Raw genomic sequence first — 25,906 nt, 5'->3', positions numbered from 1 at the left:
GCGTAATTAAAAAGAAGAATCAACGTTAAACGCGATTCGATTATTTTCGGAGAACGTTGGACTTAATCCCGAGGACACCGTGAAAGAAGAGGGAAGAGCCACCGACCGGGCAGGAAACGACCAGGACTTCCGCGGTCTAGCGCTCTTCGTGGTTGCACGAACAAAGAGCTTCGGTGTTTGGGTTTGAAATTATCCGCGACTGAAACGTTCTCGTGCGGTAAACGCGTTCCTCTTCTCGAGAATGAAATTTTGAAAAACCTTTCTAATAACCGAACGATTCTGACGCTTACAGATTGCCTATGCGTTTCTTCCTTTTACTTTCCTACTAAAATTGAACTCGCAAACGCGTTTTCCAGTTTCCAGTTATCTGGTCAGAAAATTTGCGTCGATCGGAACAAAAGTTACATACGTATGTATGTATGTACATATGTAGTTTGAGACGCGGTTCGCGAGGGAAAAAGAAAACAAGTCAGTCAGTCAGCCAGCCAGCCAGCCAGCCAGCCAGTCGCGTGGGTGTTTGAGAATCCAACAGACGTAGCAGATAAGGGCGATGGAAGGAGTAAGCGAGACCGAGAAAGGCCGAAGGTCTGCGGTTTCAACAAATGCGATGGAAAATTTGCATTGAAGGGTGACGCCGAGCCGCGCTGCGCCGCGCCGCGCCGCGACACGATGGGACGAGGAACAGGAAGCGGGAGAAATAAAAGATATACGGGGAGGAAAAGAGGTAGCGCGAAACCACATTCTACCGACCTCTGGATACGTTCTTGATAAAATAGCAACAGGATTTGCATTCTATTTTACTCGAGGCACTTTGCCTGGACAAAACGACATCCGTGGTGCAGCGCCGTTGGCTGAATTTTCACCCGATATCTACGCCCTTGGAGCGAAATTTTCCACCCGGAAGATAACCGTCGGAAATATCGGTACATTCTACATTCTATGGCAACGCTCGCGTGCATATTTATTCCGTTTCGCGAGCTTCGTTCCATTTCTGTGTGTCGAAACGTTTGCGACCCTCCTGTATCCCATCCAGTTATTTTCGTCAATTTACGATACTCCCAACATCGACAACGGTCAAGTATTCCAATACTTATGAAGCGCGAATGATAAATTAATAAATAGATGATATATGTAGTAGGTAGTGTCCGTAGATTATCGTTTAGCAAGATAGATTAATATCCGAAGAAAGTCGCCCCGATTATCGTAACAATAGTTTAGTTCGTATCGAATAAACACTCTGACGAGCCATGAAATAAGGTAGAGAAAACCGCCGAGCCAGCCAGGCTATAACGAAAAATACACACGCAGGTGCCTGTAATTAGGTTCGCGTAAAACGAACGTTATGCTTAATTACGTAAAGGTCGATTCGATGCGAAAGCATGCAATTACGCGACGCTCGACGCAGTCTGTTCCGAAGGTACGAGGTTTTCGAGACTCGTTGAAATTCCGTCTCGTGTTCCGAAGCAAGTACTTGGAGAGTACTTTCGAAACGAAAGCTCAACGGGGCTACGATCCCCAGTGACATTAGCAGATTTTACCCTCGACGGGAATATTCCGGGGAAAACTCGTTGATCCTTAAAAATAGTCTTGGTAATAGGGTTGGTAATCCGTTACCGGAGCCCGCTAACTAATCGAGTACCGGTTGTAACAGTATCTAGACTATCGTGTCGCTTGGACTAATTGTACGGCGAGCTCGCGCGACACGACACTTTCCAGGAAAGTTTCGCGGAATGCTCGATCGAGTTATTTGAACCAAGCGGGTCACAGAGGTCGATTTGGACACGGTGCGAACCGAGAAACCGTTACATTCGTGGAAACTTTCCGACAGAATTGCACGTGCGACGAACATTCAATTTCGAGTTTCGCGATTGCATCAGCCCTACCGCGTAAGTACTTGCTTCACGGGATACGCAATCGAGACGGACGGGTTAAACTTTTATCCGCGTGTTCCGATATCCAGGCTCGTAGATTCCAAATACACACAGAGTATGCAAACCATCTCTGCGACAAGAAAAGAAAAAAATCCCATTATGGGAAATCGCACGTCGTTCAAAGACAAGATGCGGTCAGGAAGCTACGTTTTAAAAGCAGAAAAACGTCCAATAAACGTCCGGAACGGACGGGTCCTCTAGTCGCATCAAGTTCCGAGGTATGCGCGCCTGTATGCGCGAGGTGCACGATCTTGGACAACGTCGACAACGTCGATCCGCTAGAAAGAAGCTGATCCCGACCCGACCCGACCCGACCCGACCCGACTCGATGCGGTTTTTAAGTCGGCTGGTCTGCTGGTCACTGGTATGCTCCGCGTGGGAAATTTCACGATAAAATATAAAATCTCCACTTTTTACTTATATCGCGTCTGCGATCTTGAGGTAAGAAAGCCGCGCGGCATGGCAGCTCCCCTCCGGGGAGCTAACCCGTTTTTCGTCCGAAATTTACGCGCTTAGCGTAAACGCGTGGTTCGCGTAGGGACGAGAACAGGAAAGTGCAAACGGGAACTGACGTAACTCGCGTTCGATCGCAGCCGTTCCCGTTAAATTACACCTTCTCCCGGTCGAGTAAGTACACGGCTACCTACATAGACGGAGAACTCGCCGACACGAGGTTCGAGTACAGATAGTCGCGTCGCGTCGCGACGCGTCGCATCGAGTTAGGACGAGAATCGCCCTATAAGTAATCTTGTCCGGGAGTAACAGTCCACCGCCGCACCGCCAAGACTTAACCGCCTTTAACAGCGCCTGACCCGATGGATTATTCAAGAAGAATGCGCATCTATCGGCGTATCGGTTCGACGGAAATAGACCAAGATGATTTTGCGGTTTGTTGTCCGTTGATCGTGCCAAGAGCAAACACGTGACGAACAGCAGAGAAAACCTCGAGGGTTAGGTGGTCTATACATACATACATATACTTGTCCAAGTTCGGGACAGTACCTACTTACACGACATTTTAGCAAGCTAGCGTCTCTCTCGAATGCTATCAATCGCGGATGGTATACATTATTTATATTCACACGATACCTTGCACGTTTTTCTATACGCTTCGTTCGCATTTGCAACATTTGCCCCGAAAAAATGATAAAACTCGATTATCGTGCGTGCGTTTTCCGCGAGAACAAGCAATAGCTATACGTCGTATCCACTGGCAACTTTCTGTACTGGTATCTCGCGCGCTGGACAATTTATACCTGTCCGAAGTAACCAGAGATAAAGATACGAAACTCGAGACATCTGATTTTGATAGAAAGGAACCGGGTCCGGTGGAAAAGATAACCAACCGAGGATGATGCCAACCGCGGCTTTTTAAGTAGGATGGGAAGACGGTGAGGTGATCTCATCGGGATAACGATCTTGAAAAACGCATCCGGTCTTGGTTTTCTCCAACTAAACTGTCCACTCTCCACGACGCATTCGTACGAGAAAAACATGCCGCGTGATACAATTATCACGGTCGTTGGTGTCAGCTTATTAATAACTTATCCAACCGGAAACTTAAACTTTTCGGAACACCGAGTGTCCGGAACACCGAACAAGACGTTCGAACGTTAAGGCCGCGGTGGAAAATTACGCTAGATCGGAGTAGAAAATGTTTCCCGATGGTAAACGGGTCGGGTCAACCATAGACGGTTCGGTCGATTCGGATACGATCGCGTCGCGTCCTACCGCAACCCCATACGCGTCACGATAATAGCTACACGTACACCGACATATGTACCACGTTACGATTATTCTTTGCGTGCATCGTCCTTCTTTACGGAATAGCCGACCAACGACTTTCGAAATTTCGAAATTTCGTAATTGGCCGCATCGAGAATCGCGACACCTTCTCGACCGTGAAATGGACAACGTATCCGATTTACTCCAAGCCGTGGCCGAACGCGTCAACTGAAAATCTGCTGTTTGCGGACCAAGGTGGAGCGACGTTAATTCGCATGCGTCGAAACGCCTGCGACCATCGCTCGCCCGACATCGTTTCTTTCTGCATCGCGCACGGACAAAGGAGATCGCGATTATGCACTCGTCACGTACTATTCTCCGTACCTACTTGTGCCTCGGAATGATAAATTTCCGAGCCATTGTCCCGTGCCGGGAATCGTGTTTCTTCCGCGAATCACTCAAAGGAGCCGAATCAAGGTGTTGCCCGATCCAACAGAGACAGCGACAACGACGACGATCCCTCTGCCGAAAAAATTAACAGTCCTCTCGGCGACGAGTTTCCAATCTAGAAGAGAAGAAAATTTTCTTCCTTCGAAACGAGAAAATACATCATCGGTATCTTTCGAACAACGATACGTTTACGGTCCGCTCTCCAACTTTCAACGAGCTACGAAACTTGCCGCGTATCGTTACCGGTCTCTACTTCGGATCGACAAATCTCGCGAAAGTCGCGAGATTTACGAAGCTTTTACACTTGTAACGTTGTAACGTCGAATGTACGGAATTTCAAAGAAAAGAACGGAACGAACGGAACGAACGGAACGAACGGAACGAACGGAACGAACGGAACGAATGGAACGAACGGAACGAAACGCCGTTCGAAACGATTCGAAAGCAACCAAATTTCTAGAGACTGTTTCGAGACTCAAGTTGGAGATATCTGGAGCAAGAAAAAAGAAATTTCCCGCTCGATTCCTTCGAGCTACGACCTCGTTGGAATTACGGGACGCTTCGAGCCAATAGGATTCTTTTCTGTCGCGCGTTAATTAAAAATCCTCGTTCCAGTTTACAGCGTGAAAACGGAAACTGGTCTTGCTATCCAGAGACGAGAGCCAATAAACTCGTAGTCGGAGCACAAAGATCGATCCCGAAACCAACTACAATATGTATATGTACCTGCATACTACATATGTACACGTATACGTAAATAGACGAGGTTAGGCGAATCTCTGCATCCGAAAAACGTGGCTCGCGATTACCAAGAGGGCGGAAGTAAACCGTGACAAGCGACAGACAGCCATCGTTGGATGGACGCGTCTGAGAACGTTATTAGCACCTGCTGCCTACACGGCATCCAGGTGAATGGAGAATGGTCGAACAACACCTTTACCATCTACATTTCTTGCCTACCAAACTTTCATAAATTCTAACGATGATTGGATTGCGTCCGATGACTCAATTTACTACTAGAAACTAACTACATACATACATAGTAGAACTCGAAACAAGAGAACTCGGAAAAATGAGGGAAATTAAACAAGGGGATTGTATTTTCCGAATTACATGTTTCTAAGAAATTTATCAACGATTCGTACGCTGTTTATAAATCTGTCAATTACTCGTAACTAAATTTTTCAATCGACAGTTATTTGTTTCGAAGAACCATATAAAACCATATTTATGCGCACTTAAAAATTATGTTTAGGCCGTTTACTTGGTTTAAATTGGCATCTTTGGCATTTCTTCTCGTATACCCCGAAAACGGAGACCTACGAGGCGCACGTTCCGTTTTTTGCAGGTTGCAAGGACACCCCGAGATACGAACATTCATTCGTATATAGGCATGCGTCGTGGAGGGCTGCGAGCAAAACCCTGACCCAGGCCTGGAAACGAGACCTCCAGGAGGGCAGAGAGAGAGAAGCAAGCCAGCCGCCAGCCGCCAGCCGCCAGCCAGCCAGCCAGCCATGCGCCACCCTGATTTCTGATTTCGCTCGAAAACTTGGCCAAATTGGCGAAAATCGAGAAAGAAACGGTACTAAATTCGAAAGGAGAAGAGACCTGCCTTCTTACGGCGTGGCGGTCGTTGCTACACCTCCCACTCTCTCGTCCTCGGAAAAGTATATGTATATGTACCCCGAAAGCTACCAAGGAGAAAGCATTTATTCTCTCAGCTCTTTCCCTTTTTTTTGGAGGGGAGTGGTATCGTACGTGGGAACCGTCCATATTACACATATATGGACATTCGCGTATATGTACATACATATGTATATCGGAATTTTGCCGCGTCGCGTCGCCGAGCGCGGGGATCTCGCGCAGCCCCCAAACCACGAGAATACCGCGAATCGTTCTTTATTCTCTCCTTTAATCTTTACCCGTTTCTCTCATCGAGCCTCCGCGTTCGAAACTTGCTTTTTCCACGACCGTTTCTTCTTCGCCTGTCCTATTTCCGAACATGCGGCCCACCGCGACGATCGCCTTTCGAGAGTCAGGTAAAACGCGAACCAAGAATGTTTCCTCGAGCCCGACAACCGGACGGGAAGAGACGGTCGAAAGAGAAAAAGAGGCTCGAAAGGGCCCGTTCGCCACAGACAACGCATCTTCCATTTCGTTTCGTTACGATTTCTTTTGCCGTGTTTCAGGATCGCGATCCGTGAGAACCCTCCTCGACCAACGGTATAATATACATATACGTGTTCCTTCGACAAAATAACACGTGACATCTTCTAGACAAACGTCCACCTTTCGAACGTTAATGCTCGCGTGACCGTACAACGAAGGACATTTCGGTGGCGAAACAAAAACTCGTTGCTACGAATAATCCAATTTACGTCACGGAGAGAAACTTTTACGCCGTTACATCGTTAAACTTTAAACACGATCCCTGGAGCTTCTCGTCCTCTCTCTCTCTCTCTCTCTCTCTCTCTTGTAAGTCGTTTACATCGAGAGCAAAGTTTTACGCGAGGACCGGTGACTGGAGACTAACTCGGTTACATCCGTCCAGCCTTTATCGGGGGAACCTGGCCACGGCTGCAAATATTCCCATCAATTTGTTCAAAGTTCACGAGCACGATTCGCGACGAGACAACAGCACCGAGCGTGCTCTGCTTTATCGCGACTACGTTTTCATCTACTCGCGACACGTTGGATTCGGCTACGAACGCAGGTAAATCGATGCCAACTTATTCCACGCTCGAAAGAGTAAATATGCGTCGTTAACAAGTTTCCACGCTCGAATCGATCAAAAGGAAACAATTGGATCTCGAATTTGCGAAAATTTATTGTACAACAAACCGAGAAAACGTTTACGAACAGAATCGCAGAAAGGAAGGATTTTCGAATGTTGCGATCGGCAATGTCGAACCGAGCGAAACACATACTTATGTAACGAGCAGCCGATGTCCAGTTTTAATGGACTCGGTCGCGTTATCGGTCCGATGACCGACCACCCTCGCTCGCGACGTATGTACCAAGCCATGCTATTGCCGAATCCAGTCTCGCCTTTCTGCCCCTTCTGCCCTTTCAGCCCTTTCGACGGCCAAACACTCCAGTCGCGATACAAAACAAGTTTCGGGAGCCGTATCAACAACTTGTTTAAAATCGACTAAAAATATCGAACGAAAGCTAGGCCCCCGAAATCCTCGATAGAGTTTATGCTCCGTCTCTTATCTACATATGTACATACGATTATACGTGTATATCGTGATTCCAGCCGATTTCGCGAAAATCAAATCAGATTAATAGCTGTTTTAAATTACTTTTAACGCCGCGAGTAAATAATACGTACGTTTGAAAACCGGAAAAAGTTTGATACTCGATGCCGTCCCGTTCGAACGCAGGGTACAGAATAATTCCAATTTGGCGGTTATCCTTTTTACGAATCTCTTTACTCGGATCAAGAATATCGACGGCAGAGTAAGATCGCGAAAGGAGGTTATAGCGGCGTTGTTGGTAGACATTATAGTTGGATGAAGGAGCGACGGTGACGGCGAACAACCGGTCTGGCGGTGAGTTTTTGCGAAAGCTTGGCTTCAGCCTCCGTTGAAACGGTTCAGGCCTCGCGACTTGTGCTCGCGCGATCCTCTCTAACCAGAATTCGACGTATCTCCCCGATACCCTGGAAACTTTTCTCCCTGTTGATAGCGAGTTTACCTTAAACTCATCGTGCAAGGGTGGGGTAGTAGGTTTCTTTCTCTCGCACGAAACGAGGAAAGTTAAGCCTCCCGGAACGCCACGCCGCGCTGCGCCACGCCGCGCCACGCCGCGCCGCGCCGCGTCAATTCCGTTTCGATACAAGTTTTCCGCATCCTCGTTCTATCCGAATAAACGCAACAATCTCACCGGCGTTGCGCTGCGCATATAAATAGGGACGATGCTGCGTTAAAGAGCTTCCACGTGCACGGCATCGGCCGCTAGTTTCGAATCGGTTAGTCTACCGCGAAACAAACAGTACATATTCGCCGATTTCCATGACAAGGAACGGCCGGCGAGACCGAAGCGTCGTAGCTCGGAGAGAACCGATGATGCTCGTACGGTTCATAAAATGGAAAAAACAAGCCACTACTAGGTCCTTATCGAGGAAGAGGAAGAGGAAGTTGGTTTACTTTATAGTCGAGGAATAGCGGACTAAGAGGGGTTTTCAGATCGAGTTTTCAACTCAAAGTATCGTGAAACTGCATTTAAACCTTCAAAAAACGTGTTTTTCTTCGATCTACACTTTGTTCAAATTGTCGCACAGGATAACAGTAAAAATTAATAGAAGGACCAATTTCGTACAAAGTCTATTCTAGTTCTATTCTAGTATATGTATACCGTTAGCTACAGAATTTTGATCCAGGATAGATTATCGAGTTTCCAACACCGTACATCGACCGTCCGTTGGTTGGAAATGTTGCGTTACGACCAAAAACGAAGAAAAATATTTCGAAATACATATTCCGAAACGCTTTAAAGTTTTATTCAAGAGAATCGGCATCAACGACTACCTTGTGCTCGTTGGAGAGTTTTTCACTCGAGTAACCAAGGTTTTCGACGTGCTTCCGTCTTTGTCTTACCTTCGACAGCGTTTGTTGAAAGTAAAAGTGAGTCGTTGTTCGGGCTGGTCGCGCAAAAGCGACGGCGCCAACGATACATTTTTCGTGACAAAGATTCGGTTCGTTTTACAAGCATTCCGGTAGATTCGAAACATCTTTGGAGCTTGGCACGTGCCCCGTGCATCGTACTTAAAAAATGATACCCCGAGCGAACAAGGATTCACACCATCGGGGAAATGCTAGGAGAAAGAAAAAACGAAGAAAGATCCCGGTTCGGAGCTCGTTTATTTCAAGTAGGAGCCTCCTCGCCGAACGAGCTTTTTTCTCTCTTTTCCTCGATTTACGACCTACTCTTCCGATTCTCGAAAGCTTTTTCTCCGACTCGGACTTTGCCGTGATCCCAATACAATGGCACAACGTTCACAATGCAGCCCCTCGTTTCCACTCGGAGGAGCCTCCAACTGCTCGACGTTCCGAGCACCGAACTTACCGACGATAAAGACGGATCGTTTGACTGATAAGGGGGTGGGGGGAGAGGGAGAGGGAGAGGGAGAGACCGAAGCAAAAGCGATCCAATCGGGAATTTCTGACGCGCGACTCGTGCTGCCAGCCTTTCGTTATTTCCCGTTTCTTCGTTACGCTCTCCTCTCGTCGCGTCGTTCGAGATACGCGTATAGTACATACTATAATACTGTATCGACGACGAATCGATATTTCTCAATATCTGCTGTTTTTTTTTTTTATTCCTTTTCCTTCTTCTTTATTCTTTATTCTCTATTCTCTACTTTACGCGTAAATACACCAAACGTAGGTACATATTTGCGAATTCATGTATTCAAGTTGGAAATAAATTATGTAACTCGGCACCGAGTAATCGGTCGTTTAAACTATCCGCGATTGAAGAAACGGTAGATGAGAATCGATCGGTCGAAGAATAAGCTGAGAACAGCCCATCCTTTCCTGGAACGAAAGAAAGCGGGTAGAAAAATGGGCAGAAAAAGTACATGTCGCGACGTAGGTAAAGGGTTTCCCCTTCGGTATTCCCTCGGTCGTTGTGCTTCCTTTAAAAATGGGTTTCGAGATTTCCATTCGAAACGAATAATGACGAACGCCGCTTTTCGATCCGACTCGATACGAAGGAAAAGGAACGAGAACTAGAGACACTTTTATTATTATTATTCTATTACGGGATTATAAACCCTTTAGTAGAAAGATGTAATATGTAAGGCACTGCAGATGTAAAACCGTTTTCGTCCGATCCGACTTTTGATCGGAAAAGCGATTTCCATTTGGAACGAAGAACGAATGAACGAACGATCGAACAACGATCACGGAGAAGCAAGTTCCTACGAGCGAGTAAAATTTGTTGTTCGTGCGGGACGAAATTCTAAGTTGCTTACCGCTACGGATGCCCGTTGCTTTCGCGGAGTTAAAAAATTTGTTCGTATTAGGTAGGAAGGGGAGCCAGCCCCCACACCGCGCAGGTTGCACGATGCCAGATCGTGCCAACGTTGTTTTCGCTTCGATGCGTATTTCTACGTTCAAATGGTCTGCACGTGTCGCGAACAGGTGTCTTTCGACGGAAGGAAGATGCCTCTGCGTCCGACACTCTCTTATTTACCGTGAAAATTCATTCGGACATTTTCTTTTTTATCCTAATCCGTGAAAGTGTGTATCGCAGACTTTACGTACGGATTATTTCGTTCAGAGTGGCAGATGTTAGATGATTCAACGTCCCCAACAGAGTAAGTATGTACAACAAAGTTGCACGTAAATCGATTCGGTGGTTTTTCAGAAAAAAATTTATAATTAACTCGGAGGTAGGAAAGGTGTTGAAAAAGACGTAACCAACCAGTTGTTCGAAACGATGCCATTGAATCCCGTTGAACGGTGATCTCGTTCGTCGTGGCTAGTTCGATGATCGGTGCCGTTCCACAAATCGCTCTGATATTGTTTAACGCGCGTTCTACGTTCAATTCGTTTACGTCACGGTCCTCCAACTCCCTAAATATCACCGTCAAAGCGAACGGATGGATCTCCAATTTCCGATATTTATTCGCTCGTACTATCTTTCCGTGTGCAATTTTATTCCGTTCGATTGGTTATCGAGCAAGCTCGAATCAAGTATTTAAATATTTAAATGTCTTTCGTTTCCAAGCGAATAGGAATTAGTCGATGGAAATCTAGCGAACAAACACAACGTCTTTCGAGTTACGTTCGAAACGTTTGCGATTTAGACAAAGATATTCTCGATCGCGTTCACGTTGCTACGATCGTTGGATGAATATTTTCCAGAGGAAGCAACACGGTCACCGCGGGACAGCTCCGAACGACAGCGTTAAAAAATAATTCTACCGTGCGGAGAAAATGAAAAGGAGGACTTTTTACATACACGTATAAAATATTTTCAGAGTAAATTGTTAAATATCGAATAACGGTACGCATTTAGAGGTATAATTAGGATTAAAATGATAGTGATTCGAAGCGTTAATTTTTTAAACGGTGTGTTTCATCGAATCCAATCCACATCGAGCAATCGTTCTCTGTTCGTCGACCGTCGCTTCGATTCTCATTCAGAATGTATAATAATTAACCGGGCTCGTCGATTATTCATAGCCGCGTCCGCCCGAGAGTGTCGCTCGTCGAAGCTTGACCGTTCGATCGACAACTAGGATTATTTACGATTATTTTACCGCGAAAAGATACTACATGTTACGTCCGAAACGTGGGATATCGTTCCTTTGAAAGAGAATGGATGGTAACAAGTAGGTATTAGAATCATCGAGTGCAACGCGACATAAATAAGACAAAGGAAGGAAGATAGCGAATAATCGATTCGAGAGGCCAGAGACGATTCGAAAGTTTCTACCGTGTAGGTGTGTTCGACGAAGAGGGGATAACCACCTGTCTATAAAAAGCGTGACCGGATGTCCCGGACGGAATATGCCGTTTCCTGTAGGTAGGCAACGGTTTGCGCGTGTACGAGTCTCATCACCTCCACGAGACCATTTTCACAACGAATTTATTTATTTATTTATTTAGCATCATCTCTCGATACCGGCCAATTGAATTATCTTTCGGAGGATGATGGGTCGACTCCGAACTTATCGTATAGCGTAACGATGCAACAAATATTCAAAGACCCCTCGCCCCGCATTCGTATACAATTGGAGCAACGTGTCCGAGGACTTTTACTATTCGTTCGAACGAAATTAATCCGATCGATTAATTACGCGACAAAGAAATCCATCGTGTTCGTCTTTGTACCACGGTTATTTTCCTAAAATAAAATACGGTCTGGATCGTGCCGTAAGCTCGATTCGATTTCGTGTCTTTAACAAAGTCTCTGGATAACCGGATATGGTTCGAATCGCGAACCACCGATTTCAGTTCTGCGCGATACCGGAACGGACGAGTTGCGTTTCTTGGCCAAGGCAAAAAACAAGTTACAGCGGCGGCGGCGGCGGCAGCGGCAGCAGCAGCAGCAGCAGCAGCAGCAGCAGAGAGAAGGTCGAACGCGGTGTGCGGAGCAGAGCGAAAAGGGTAAAGGAAGAGAACGGAACGGAACGGAACGGAAAGGAAAGGAAAAGGAGACAAGGAGCAAGATAGTGGATCGGCGAGTTGGAACAAAGGGAACTCATAACCGCTATTCACCGGCTGCTTCTCCGGGCTGCGATCTGCCTTGGCTGATTATTCCGCGAACGGAGAACGGCAATTGGCCAGACGAGCCGAGGGAACGATCTTCGAACATCTAATGTCTGTTCTCGAGAGCCACGGGCATTTTGATAATAATTGTTGCATCGACGAGCTACGGTTATGCCGCGCTTTACCCTCGGTGGGCGTACGCGCCCACAGCCGATAATAAACCTATCAATTTCACAGCTTTTCTTTTCTTTTCTTTTCTTTTCTTTTCTTTTCTATTCTTTTCTTTCTTTTACTTTCCTCCTTTCAAGTTTTTCGTTTCTTGTGACGCGATAATGGGAAACGAATTACCGCGTCGCTGACTTCTCGAGTCCTTTCACGGACAAAGCTTCCGATAGAATACACATACTGGCTTGCACGTCGTAACACGACGACAATTTCCGAGAAGTATGTCGAGCCGCGTGCCTCGCCTTCATTGTTACCGCGAAATGTACGTCAATGAAACCGAAATGTTCCATCGTTGTTACGTTCGGGCATTTTTATTCGCCGCTTCTCTCTGGACCTGAACGATAGTTGGTTGCGAATCGTGAAAACTGTTGGCATATCGTAGCGGTAGGCAACGGTCTGTAACTGGACAGAGGCGAATCCTGTAGCTCTCCGGAGAATCGTGCAACCCACGTGATTCCTCTTCTGTTGGTTGGTCGTGGCAGGCAGGCAGGCAGGCAGGCAAGCACGAACGTTCTCGAGAACGAGCATTAGTCATCGTCGGAGAAAGCGAAGCAGCGACCTGGCTGCCAGGCAAAAAAGAATATAACAGAGGCGACGAAGCGGCAGGACCCAAGCAAGCCGTGTACGTATCGTCGCGACTGTTACGTAGCGAAACGACCTCGAAATCGGCAACCGATCGACCGTTGCTCGCGAATCTTGGAAAAAGAAAGAAATCCACCTGAAATATCGTTCGCTGATAAATCGTATCGAAAAGACGGAAATGACGTTTCAATGGTCGAATACCATTGGTTGGCGGTTAGTTGGGACGCATGCATCGGAATCGATCGACTGGTAAGTTTCGCGATGGACGAGTGCGTGTTTCGTGACCCGATCGCGTGCACCAGCGATAATAAAAGCTTCAACGTCTAGGTTACGCGAATATATCGTTAGCCTAGATTGATAGAGGATGGGGGTCACGAGCATCGAGCACTTGACGGTGACGAAACCGACGGGAAAGAAAGACGGACAACTTGGTCCGCGTTAAACGCGATCCGTACTCGCATGCCGAGTTTCTCTTCGACGTACGCGTGCGTGTAACGTGTAGCTTGTCCGAAAATAAAATTCCTACACACGTTTTCCAAAAGCGAATCCGGACCTCGGGGATATCTGGCTCTCGAATGACGAGAGCGTGCGGGAAAGACCGGCAACGGACGCGATTGTCGGTGGCAAGGTAGCGCTCCACAGGCAGGTAGATAGGTAGATAGATAGATAGAGCCGAGCCGCGCCGCGCCGGTAACCAAACTCGTAGCGCATAGCCAATAAGGCCGGCCACCTAAAACTGCTGGTTCGGGCCCTGGAATATCGTGCATATAGCGCGGATGATCACGATTTCAGCTGGCTGTCTGTATAGCAGCACCAGCTATGCCACGCCATGCTTCCGCGGTACTTGCGCGTAACGTTGTTCCCGTACTGCGAACGACCGTCATCAATTTTCAGGGGCTTCGATGCAGTTAGTCTCGGTTCTCAGGAAAGCTTATCAATTATCTTCGATCCCCTCCACTCGTTCAACCGACGTACTCTGAAATCGACTGCTACTTTACCACCACGCTCCCTTTTCAGAAACTTATCGCTAGTTATTAAGCAGCGCCGCTCGACCGAATCCACGATACGTATTCTCGAGTAGTATTTATCGGCATTGGCAAAAGAAAAACTGGCGTCGCGCGACCTCGCCATCTATCTATTTATTCTATAAATTAACCGCTCGAACAGCAGATACGGCACCCTTTCCAGAAACACCAACCGGTCGCTAGGACCAACGAACGCGTACCGTTAACGCGATTCCAGTACATATTCTAATCTCCAGTGCGTCTGTTTCCAATTGCGCCAACGAGTTCGTAGACCCGAGAGCTCTTAACGCTGTCGGGCAGCAAAAATTTCCCCATTTTGGCGAATTCGAGCAACTCCGCAATTGGAAACGTATCGGTTAAGCTTCGTAACGGTGAAGTTACGAAGACGGAAAGGGAAAATTAACTGGACGACAGACAACCGCGATCAACTGCTAGCAAAATTGTAGAAAATGTTGAACGATTGCGACCGGTTGACCGGTTGACTGGCTAGCTGATCCACAAGCAGAAAAGAAAGGTGGAAAATAATGTCGGTCGCGTGGAGGAAAATCTGCGACCAGGATCGAATACGAAAGCAAGTTGGGCGATGGTCAAGGATATAATAACGATGCAGAGGTTTCCGCGGTCGAGCAATAATTTTCAAAGCACCGCACAGCCTCGAAGCAATTTGCAAGGTACATCGTCGCGCGACTGGCCAAGCTTCGGAAAGGAGGGGCTCGGGGGATCGAACATTTGCAGGTTCGAATCGGCCGCGGTCGAGTGCTTCTGGCCTGAGATACAAAGCTGAAGAGAGGCGAGAGGGGAACGAGGGCGGATGCAAGTCCGATATTCCGGCCACAGCACCGGAAGAATGCGGGCATCCCTGGAAATCACGACTATCCGAACGCTTTCGACGCTTTCGACGATTTCCGCGAACAAGTGTGCGCCCAAATGCCCCTGGCCCCTGGCCCCAGCCCCGATTAGATCAACCCTCGACCTCCGAACAAGATTCCAACCACCCCGGGTTGCCGTGGAATTTCCAAATTTCCGTCTAGCCTTCTCTTTTTACCGATTCCCCGCCACGGCTCGATCAACCGATTCTCGAATCCCAATTATTCGGCTCGACCTCGATCAACGTCTAGTACGATTATTTAATCGATCAACGTATGTTTTTAAAACAAGTATGTCCATGTGCGAAATATTTAACAGGTTTTGCTCTTTCTGCTGTTTCCGAATGTCGATTCGAGGTTTGGAAAGATTTGCGCCGGAAAAGAACTAATCCGTTGGCTCGTAGTTTCGGATACCTCGAGGAGTAGGTATCCCTCCTGCTTCCCCATCGTCACGATTTTAATTATCGTAAAGGCGACCGGTGTGGTGCGGCGCATCGCAGCGCGGCGCGGCGCGGCGCATCGACCACAACGAGACACGACGATCCGAAAGTGAACGGAGGAACGGGAGACGCTGTTACTTGAAAAATATCCTCTTACCGCGGAACACTCTTTAATTACTGGGACGACGCTCTTTGTTTAAAAAGTAAACTCCATTAACGGAGACTCGCGAATTAGTTAATCGCGTTGGTGGTGCGCCTCGCCGCCGTGAAATACTGCCGGCCGGCCGAATAGAACGTGCGCTGAATAAAGAAAACTACGCCTGCGCAACAGAATGTTTCTTCTTTCGCAGAGCGGACAAACAAACAGAGGAACAAGGATGCTGATCATTTCTCTTTTCACCGATAAAGCCGGTACTTTTATATCGTTGCGTCGTCACGCGATTATAGAATACACGAATCTTTTCTGTTCATTTGATTTGTAAATACATATTGCTCGCGTGCAAGACACGTCGTGAAATCGAATCTGTCGCGAGACTTTCGATCCTTGGAACGACATTGGTCGGCTTAGAATCGATAGAACGTGACACTTTTCTAGTGCCATTCGACCGGAACCGTAGCGCCGTGGCCTCGCGACAGATTCATTATTCGCTAGCCCCACATTACGCGTGTCCGTGCATGCTAAAGGAATTGAAAGTCGCAGCCAAAAGCTTATGGATTACGTTGCGATTTGGTCTCGACGAATTCCCGTTCTATCAGACGCGACGCGGAAAACGTGGATATTTCCATGGATGATCGCGTGAAAGTAAAGGATCGGATTCGTGGCGGTAAAATCAATGAATGCCGAACAAGACGAGGACGTTATTAGCGTCGATTTGCATCGGTCGCTATGCGTGAGTGGCTACTATTTATAGATTTCCAGTGGTAAGTTACTTACGCAATAGTGCGTATAGTTCGAGTTGGCTGACGCATTCGCGATCAACCGGATGACGGGTAAAGGTTTCCTGGGCCACAGAGTGTAGGCACATACTTGGAGTAGAGATTACCGAAATCGTTTGCGTATCAGCGTACCAGAAGCAGCGATATGCGGCGACTGCCACGGATCATTCGAACCGAGACGCGGCTAACTTTTAAAACACGTCCTGCGAATTTTTCCGCCGACGAGGCGTGGCATCCTCTTTGGTGGTACTTTAGTGCCCGCTTACTCCTCCTCCCCGAATGAAATTTCACCAGAATTTTCATGGAGGATGAGAGAAACCGACCACGAGCGCGAGCAACGGCCCCAGGAAACGAGGCCATGGAAAAGTCAAAAGAGGAAAGAAGAAGAAAAGGTAAAACAAAAGGCCGAACTCTAAATGGAAATTAATCGCGTATATGTATAAGGAAGAAAGTGGTTCGACCGACAGACAGTTTTACAGTTGCACCTGCGTTCCCATCTATATCTACGCACGCGTATTATGTAGGTACTTACGTACATATGTATTTTCTCTGTTATGTACCTCCCGTTTCGTCCGTCGCGTCGGTCCGTTCGACTGCTCGCGATATGCTCTCGATCAGTTAACCGAACTGGACAGATGCCGATGCTCGAATCGACGCTACTCCCTAGCTTTTATCAAGCATAGGCGGATATGTACTTTCGATTCAGAAATTTCATCATTTTGCATCTTCGCTCTGCTTCTACAAATATACATAGTACGTAAGTAAGTACGCGTTCAGCGAAAAAAGACAAATCCCTCACCCCCGAAAGATAAATCCGAAGAATATGTAATTTCTGGACGCTTTAGGACCGACAACTTGTGGACTTGAAACAAGACCGAGCGTCCTGCAACCATTAAGTTTGATTTTTCATTCCGTCGTCGCGTTTAAGGTTAATTTAATCGATAAAACTCGGAGCAACCGGCTCGCGATAATCTTCCGAGGATACAATCGGAAATATAAAAGGTTTTCGTTCGTATTAATAGTTTTGTTTCGAGTTGCCGTACGGATTTCAATTCTGATATCGAGCGCGTGTATACGTACATACAAGTAATACAATAAGCGTTCGGTGTTGCGTTCGGTGTTGCGTTCGGTGTTGCGTTCGGTGTTGCGTTCGCTCTTGGTATACGTATCTCGTTTGCTTTTCTCGTCGGACGGTTCTCGCGTTCTGTATCACGAACAGAGATAAAAAAAGGTCGATTCCAGGAACCAGATTCGCGTCATCGCTTCGTTAAAACGTAACGAGCGCTATTAGATAACGATACGCTGGGAACGCGTATCTTGACCCGATTGCAACGCCCGTTGTTGGGTCCTTGATGACCCATTCGTTCAGGCCGTTTTACGGCCAGCCTAGGGATTCGGATTACGGCGCAGACTCGATAAATCGTCGATAGATCGTCGATAGATCGTCGATAGATCGTCGATAGATCGTCGATAGATCGTCGATAGATCGTCGGAATCGTTACGAAGATAGCGAAGAGGAAAGAAGAAGGAATTATTTGATAGTCGAGGGGTTAATCGAGGTCGGATCGCGTAAGTACTTACATACGCGACGCATCCAAAGTTGGTTTTCTCGGTGTTGGACGGTCGACTGGGTAATTAGCAAACTGTGACGCATTCGTCGAGCGTTTTGCCTCGAGTAACGGTGAATCCGAACTCGTCGTCACTCAAACAAGGAAGTATGGATATCGGTAGGAAAATAAACGCGGTTCCTTCAAATATTTGCCGCAATGGAAATCTCTCGGTGCTCCGAGACGACGCCTTCCCTCCCATACCCCGGGGTCCTAACCAAACACGCCAAAATCATTTAACGTTGCCAGCTGACAAGAATAATCCTGAGGTGTACATTTAAATAACAACACCACACCCCATCCCGCGTAAGTACTATGATGTAACCGAGTAGGAAAACAACTACTATCCCGATACGCGGTGATTAGCAGTTTCGATCGTTAGCCGCGTACGTCGTGAACAAACAGTCAACGCGTTCTGGCCAATAGAGGAATCTTCCGGAATTTGATGAAAAAAAAATATTTTATTTTATTTCAGTTTACGATAGAGAAGGGTCCAAGAGACCCAATATCTCCACGTATATTTGCTCTTTTGTATTATTCTAGCGTCGGCTCGATATCGTTGGACCGTTTGTCAGGAAGTCGAAACAATTCCAACGATTGATCGAGGGGAATTTGTCTGTAAAGATGCGCGTAACGGATAGCAAAGAGTCCAGCGTTCGATCGTCCGCGATATCTTTTCAAGAAAACGCACCAAAGCCGAGTTTCGTCGCGGAACCAACCGAGTCTCGAGATCGACGAAACCGCTCTTCTCTCCGCTCGCGGTTTTTATCTTTCCGCTTCACCTCGGTTCTCGTACTTACTTTGCTCGAACGCAGCCCTTTCCGACGACTCGCGTCTACTCATTCATCCTGCCGCGCTTCAACCGTGTATTCCCGAGCCCTCCCCGTCCCTCTCTCACCCTCTCTCCCCCTCTTTCGAGTATGTATTATTATACGTCATCGCCGTACACCATCGGAGACTTTCTCACGGTTTCTTCGACGTCGCTGAATTTCTAAAGACAACGCGAACGCGAACGCGAACGCGACGAGGAACATGGAACGCTTTCCATAAATATATTCTTCCCCGCAACAACGTTGCTTTAATCCATTCGCATCGAATATTCCAATTGTCAAGTTGTTAATAAGCGTTTACGGTATAATTTAGCAATTTGGTATATGTTAACGTAACATTGGATTACGTAAAAAATTTCAACGGAATGAAATTGCGAAACGAAGAGGAACCGAGAGCCGAAACTTGTCAAAATATCGGCCCTCGATCGCGATGTCCCGTAATTATGATTGGTACAAGAACCAAGGAACAAAACAGTAGGTCGAATCGCCGGCGCAAAAAAAATTCTTTTACTCGCAAGGTTTATCGTAATACGACAGAAGAATAAAACGAGAATTGCCTTTTGGTTGGAGCAACGTTGGTAGAGCGAGAATGATTCATAACAGGTACGCGACGGGAAAAAACCGAGGATCGGTAACTGTCGCGTCTCGCTGCTCGCTGCTTGCTGCTCGTTGCTCGGCGATCGCCGATCGCCTGATCGCCGATCGCGGCTCGGAAATGATGCTACTCCATAGAAATATGTGTAACGTAATAGGCTTGGAGCCTATTGGTGGAGCGCGATACGCAACCGTTAAATATAGTCGAGGATTACGAACGAGAGGAGAGACAGTTGGGCGCGAAGGTAAAAATATACATAAACGCGACCTTGGCGTTGCGAACGGGAATGCCCCGACGCAATTAACGGAGACAAAAGAGTGTTAAATATCCGTGGGATTCACGGTACAAGACATTATCGAGAGGATCGTACGTTTCCAGGCGGAATAACGAGAAGATTCGAGGATCGAGAGGAGCGATCCTGACCGAGAACGAAAGTAAAGTCGACGAAGCTCGCCTCCTACGCTTTCCTACAAAATGTACCGTTACCTTTTAACGTGTTTTTCCTAGTAACGGAGACGCACGGCAACGTGACCGTACGCAAGTCACGACGGATGCACGTCAAGGTGACGAGAAATAATTCCGCGAATTCTTACGCTTCGCTGTACGCGCGTTCGCTCTCGGCGCAAAAAGATTGCGTTGCGCTTGGAAATTACGCGCGCGTTGTTCACCAAAGAACAGCAGAGCAGAGGGTTCCGAGTGGCGAATCGTGGATCGTGGATCGCGAATCGATCGGAGGTCTGAAAAGGAGCGGACGACACGGTGCTATCATTTCCCATTGTTCGTAAAACCGCAGAGAGTTTGTTTCGCGCGCGATCGAATCGCCGAGCGAAGCAAACGTTTCCTCCGAGCGCGATCGAGGATCGATTCGACGGAAAAAAGTAACCTAACCATTTCTTTCCTGGAAAGCTAAACTTTTTCCACCGCGGGTCTGGCCTTGTAATCGTAAAGGCGACGCGGCGACACGGCGACACGGCGACACGACGACGTTTCCTTCTTCGCAGCTCCGCTCGTGCAACGCGTTGCAGTTGCATTTGCATTTGCATTCGCATTTGCATTTGCATTTGCATCGATAACGCTCGGAAACCGCGAGACTGCGAGACTGCGAGACTGCGAGACCGCGAGACTGCGAGACCGCGAAACCGAGAGACCGAGAGTCGGGATCCCGTTTCCACACCCGCAGCCGTACTTTTCCTTAAATTCAATCGCATTGCCAGCGCGTTCACGTGCCACGGTGCACGCGTATCGCGTAACACGAACCGAGAGAGCAAAAGAGCAAAAGAGCAAAAGAGCAAGAGAATAGAAAACTGTTGGTAGGAGTTGACTGGCGCGTTCGCGAGAAACGAAACGGACACGGAGAGGAGGTCGTGCGCGGTCGCTAGATCGAAAAACTTTTTCTCCGATATCGGCGAAAAATTTCACCCTCGCATGGAACTATCGGACAAATTCGAGGAAATACCGAACGGCCCGGTCACGCGTTCACGCTCCTTCCACCAACATTTTCTTTCCCCATTCGTTCAACGCGCAACAACAACAACAACAACAACAACAACAACAACACTGTTCGATACTTGTATCAAAATCAATCACAATCAATTAATTTTACGAGCTTCCAACTGCCAGTATGCGCGCGCGGGATCGAATCGATCGTTTGCTTGCTTAAACTTTATTTGGCGAGTCGGCATCGATAGACCGATTAACCTTACTAAAATGAAATTGTTTAAAGAGTACGTCGTTGTCGCGTAGCTCGATCGCATTTCTATTCGACCGTATTCGGAGAATCGTAATCAGTGGTTGGTCGGTGGAACGGTCAATTTGCCGCGATGCATCGAGCAGGCCCTCGTCCTAGGAATCCGATCCATCCGTTTCGAAAATCGCCCGAACGCATTCTGAGAACGGACAAAGCGAGTAGAGAAGCCACGGCAAAGTGCCGCGCGTCCCTTTCCCGATGCGAAATTACGGTTCTGTTTCTCTGACTTGTCATTATCCAGACCTCGAGGGCACCTGCGAGCGAACGCAGCCAGACACACGCGTCTACGTGCCCTCCAACTTTCCTTCGCGGCGCCGCGACGGCCGCGACGGCCACGCCGACTTCTGTCGTTTCAAACTTACGTGCCCTATGCACTCTCCCACGACTGTCTCTCGCGCGCGCGCGCCTCTCCTACCATGCAAACTACGATGCAAAATTCGTTCCATCACGCCGCACAATTTTCATTTTCCCTACTCTGATTCTTTACGACGCGACGGTTGGAAATAAATACGAGTCGGTGTCATACTCGTACTTACGTTACATGCTGCATCATTACCGCCAAAGAGGAGCTCTTTTTCTTTGCTAAACTTGCCGTTGCGAGCAAAGATGATTCCGAAACGAAACGCAAAAACAAGTCGCGTGTTGCGAAAACATGCGCTAAGCTGGAGCGAATGTCAGCCGACAACTGGGAAACAACTTTCCGCAAAACGATTACCGTCTTCCGCTACGTCGACGAAACCGTGCCCCGAGCAAGGGGACACCGATCCTCGTTCGCGTTCCACACGCCAGCATCGTTATCCCTAACGACTCAGCGAGTGTCTCGTTCGAACTTGACAAAACGACCAACGCCGAGAACGCATTGTCGACGCTACGCTACGCGACGCTACGCGACGCGACGTTGTACTCGGAACGAGGATTTTTCGTTACGGTAGGTTCCGGTTCTGGCTAGCACGCGTCTTATCCTCCTCGTTACGTGACTCGCTGAAACGCAAATTATATGCAACGATCCCACGCGAATAAACCGCCGTTGAAAATCTAACAATGCCTAACCTATTATTTAAGTTGTAATATTACGACGATGACCGGCAACGGTTTTTCAACTGCTGTAACTTGCCGAACAAAATCGTACGGAGGCGTATCTTTGCTAGTCTAAAAATCACTCGGACTCCAATTCTATTGCTCGTATTTTTCTACGTCCTGTATACGTAGGTACATTGCATGCAGGCTTCAAAGAGCCGCGCGTTCACAACGGATGTTGCCGCTGGTTGCAGCGCCACTTTCTACCAGTGAACGTGCATCGTTTGCGTTTGCTCGAGGAACGTTCACGCGTCAACGATTTTACTTAAATTTCATCCTTTGTTCTTTATGTTCTGTTCGTCGAGCAAAAGTACATCGCTTTAATCTTTTCCCTTGATAACTTTCGCCCGAATCTCGCCCGAATCTCGCCCGAATCTCGCCCGGATCTCGCCCGAATCTCGCCCGCTTACGATAATCTTGTTTCGCCACGAACGACGACAACAAACTCCAACAAAACTTTTTACCTTTCTCGATACACGTACATACGTACACAAACTTTCGATACTATTTTCCCTTTATGTATTTTACGCCCATCATTTCGATCTCGTTATAATCGTGTAAATGGCCGATAACAATGTCGAAACATAGAAAGGAAAGGCGTCGTGCGTACAGTCCACCTTTCACTTTTCAACCATTATTGCGTATTTGCGCAAAGTTTAACCAATTTTTTCGCCATTTACAATTTCAGCTGCTGGCATGCGTAGATAACACGCGGTCATTTTCAAATTCCCGCGGCAGACAGACTGACTGAAGAAAGAAAGCCCAAAGAAAATAAGTTCAATTTATGTCCTTTATTCGCCAGTTAAATTCGATCGCAAACAAACACCATCGCCTACCGGGACGTTTGTCATCGCATCGACAATTTCGCTTTTTCTTTTCGTGAAAACACGCAAGAGAAATCGACATCGACGGTCGGCTTAGAGAGTCGATGCTCGTATAATGAACATGGTGCGTGTTCATCGACGACTACGCATCCTCTTTTGTGCTTTCAAGATGGACACGCTCGATAGAGACGTGTAACAGGTGTGAACGGGCCAAAAGAGTCCTTGCATGGACGGCACACGTCCGTTAGGTTAAAACTTTTACAGAACCGAGCACGGTTTCTCCTCGAGCGATCAATGCGCGGAACAAATACACCGTTTGACACCTGGATAACCACAATGAAGAAGGTGGAGTCCCACTTTGTCCCACGAATAATAAAGTTCCCGGGACGGAAAGGGATTCGGGCAAATCGACAGTGGCCGAGCCCTTGAGAACGCTTCTCGGAACCGTTTCTTTGTTAGCCTGCGCCTTCCAGTTACCAAGGGACAGTCCAACTGCGACCCCCTATAGCGATTTTCATCTCTTGTACCAAGTACAAGAGCCAACGACCGACCGACCGACCGACCGGCCGACCGACCGACCGACCGACCAACCAACCAACCGACCAAACGCGCACTCTTTTACATTTATCGTGGAAGAAAAAAGCGTTTCGCGGAAACGTTATTACCGCGCGACGTGACTCGGCCTCCACGGTATGTCCGTGGTTGCTTTTTTCGGAGATCTTTTTGCAAATATCGGTTCAACGATCGGATCGATCGTTCTCTTTACACGACGCAATCTTTCACTCAACACTCGATAAATGCCAAAGAATAAATACCAATTTTCAATAGCATGAAAATTCCTTAGCTTGACACGATCGCGAATTCTCGCTAATGTTTCGACGTGTATGCATTTTGCCGGAAACCGTGTTTGCTCGAATCGAGCGTGCCGTATGCCGGACTAATAACCGGTTTAACGTATTCCTCCAGCGACACGACCACGGAGCGACAGAGAGAGAAAGAAAAAGTTGGTTCCATAAATGGATTAGTTCCACGAGAGCGAGAAGCGCAGGTTTCCAGGTATTCGCCAACTCGAGCAAAAAAATCCCGAGAAATTGCATCAGCTTGCACGAATGTTAGACATGCCATTCAAATCGGCCCTCGAAAACCTCACTCGAACGATGGGAATAAAACTATGGGAAATTCTGAAACGCTTCGGGTTACGGTTCGTCGAGACCACGACACGCTCGGTTATCTAACGTTAACACGGCTGAAAAATGCAAATTAGCAATCTTCCCGCCATAGGGCAGCGCGTTAATTCCCACTCGGACCATCTCTCGACACGCTTTTATTAACCTTCCTTCCTTTCTTTCTTTCAAAGAATCGCGTTTTCTGCTTCTCTTATTACATATTTTTCAAATCCGAGACAACAACGCCGATCTTGAAAATTAACAACGCTTCGATCTGTTCGATTCGGATAAAGAGAGAGAGAGAGAGAGAGAGAGAGAGAGAGAGAGAGAGAGAGAAAAACAATCGTGTGAAACGAAACTTTTACTCACCATTCGATGCTTCTATAGCCCCGTAGACAGCAATGAAGGGCTTTGAATGTTCCGATGTTTGCATATTCTGTCGTCACGACTTCCTTCGTGAACCTTAAACCGCCTGGCAAGTTGTCAAATTTATGCATCGAACAGTAGTCCTTTAATTCATTGGCCTGGCAAATGGTAAGCAAGACCGATACAACGATCAGACCACGCTCCACCGGTGTTGTCATCTTTGGAGATTTCATCGAAAAACTAGTTTACGGGGAAAACTTGTCTTTCAAAATGCCTCTTTTTTAAATCCGAGAACCGCCATCATCGGATTTCCTCAAGATGGAAATCGCATTCCCACGATAGCAAGTCCGATCTTGGCGCTGTTAATGTCAAAAGACAAACGCCTGATAACGTGCTAGCTACGAAGGGGACACAACTCTTGCGAGCGTATAAGCAAGCTTGACCAAACCACTCGATATTTGTCGTCAAACACAAACCACTTTGTCCTGGACGCGACACTGTATGTTTACTCGGGGATTTCGAATGGATCGCGTCTGCCGTGCTACTACGTCTTTTACGTCGAAACCGACAAACTGTTTAACCATTTAATCACCTCCGAAACTCATTCTTTTCAATAAACTTTCCTTCAACTTGATTCGATTCTCCAACGAATCGGCAACAATTTCGAGCACACGTGTTCCTGCAAATTACCTTACTCGAAAAACATTGAAAATTCTCGATACCTATCGAAAAATGTCTTCGAGTTGCACTCGCGCATCACTTGTCACGACATTACGGTACAAAAATATGCCAACAAACTGTGTGTGTGTGCGTGTGTGTGTTTTCTCGAAACGGAACGAATATCGAGACAACGAATCTAGAAACGGAAGAAAATTTACGCGCGACAGTTAACGTACATCCACCAAGAAGAATCGTTTAAATTCAACGCGACATACACACCATGGAGGCCAACGGCTTACTGTCAGCCCACCGCTTCGAAAACTCCCCGTAGGCCACGGGTTTAAAACGAGCCGCCTGTTGCCTCGTGCTTTATCGGCTACGCTCGGCCATACTCGGTTCTTCTCGACAGGATACCGACGACACCGACGACACCGACGACACCGACGTTGTCGGTACTGTCACGCCTCACCACGGGTTCTGCCTACTCATCCAAAGGCGGCTACGCATTCCCATTTTTCATTTTCCATTTTCCTCTCTTTTCGTTCATACGTTTCCTGAATTCGCGACTGTAACCACTGTACTCTATCACGCGAATAACGATCTTGCGATCGTTGAATCGAGGATTGAAC

General features: G+C 47.4%; 1 protein-coding gene across 3 annotated transcripts in view; it reads right to left on the bottom strand.

Annotated features, from left to right (window-relative positions):
- Positions 1 to 25,558, bottom strand: part of LOC122404709 — a 79,725-nt gene extending 54,167 nt beyond the window's left edge. For 2 of the 3 annotated variants that reach the window (XM_043408911.1, XM_043408912.1), the window contains exon 1: positions 24,621 to 25,558. In XM_043408911.1, the coding sequence (XP_043264846.1) occupies positions 24,621 to 24,850 (230 nt within the window). In that variant the 5' untranslated portion in view covers positions 24,851 to 25,558. The remainder of the gene's footprint in view (positions 1 to 24,620) is intronic. The other variant, XM_043408914.1, reaches the window with a different exon arrangement.
- Between the last annotated feature and the right edge of the window lie 348 nt (positions 25,559 to 25,906).

Source organism: Colletes gigas, unplaced genomic scaffold (assembly GCF_013123115.1).
Source record: "Colletes gigas isolate AHSC1104 unplaced genomic scaffold, ASM1312311v1 Colletes_gigas_Sc00003, whole genome shotgun sequence".
In the NCBI taxonomy this organism is placed as follows: Eukaryota; Metazoa; Arthropoda; class Insecta; order Hymenoptera; family Colletidae; genus Colletes; species Colletes gigas.
The sequence above is the reverse complement of the archived record's forward strand: the minus strand, read 5'-3'. Positions and strand labels throughout refer to the sequence as shown.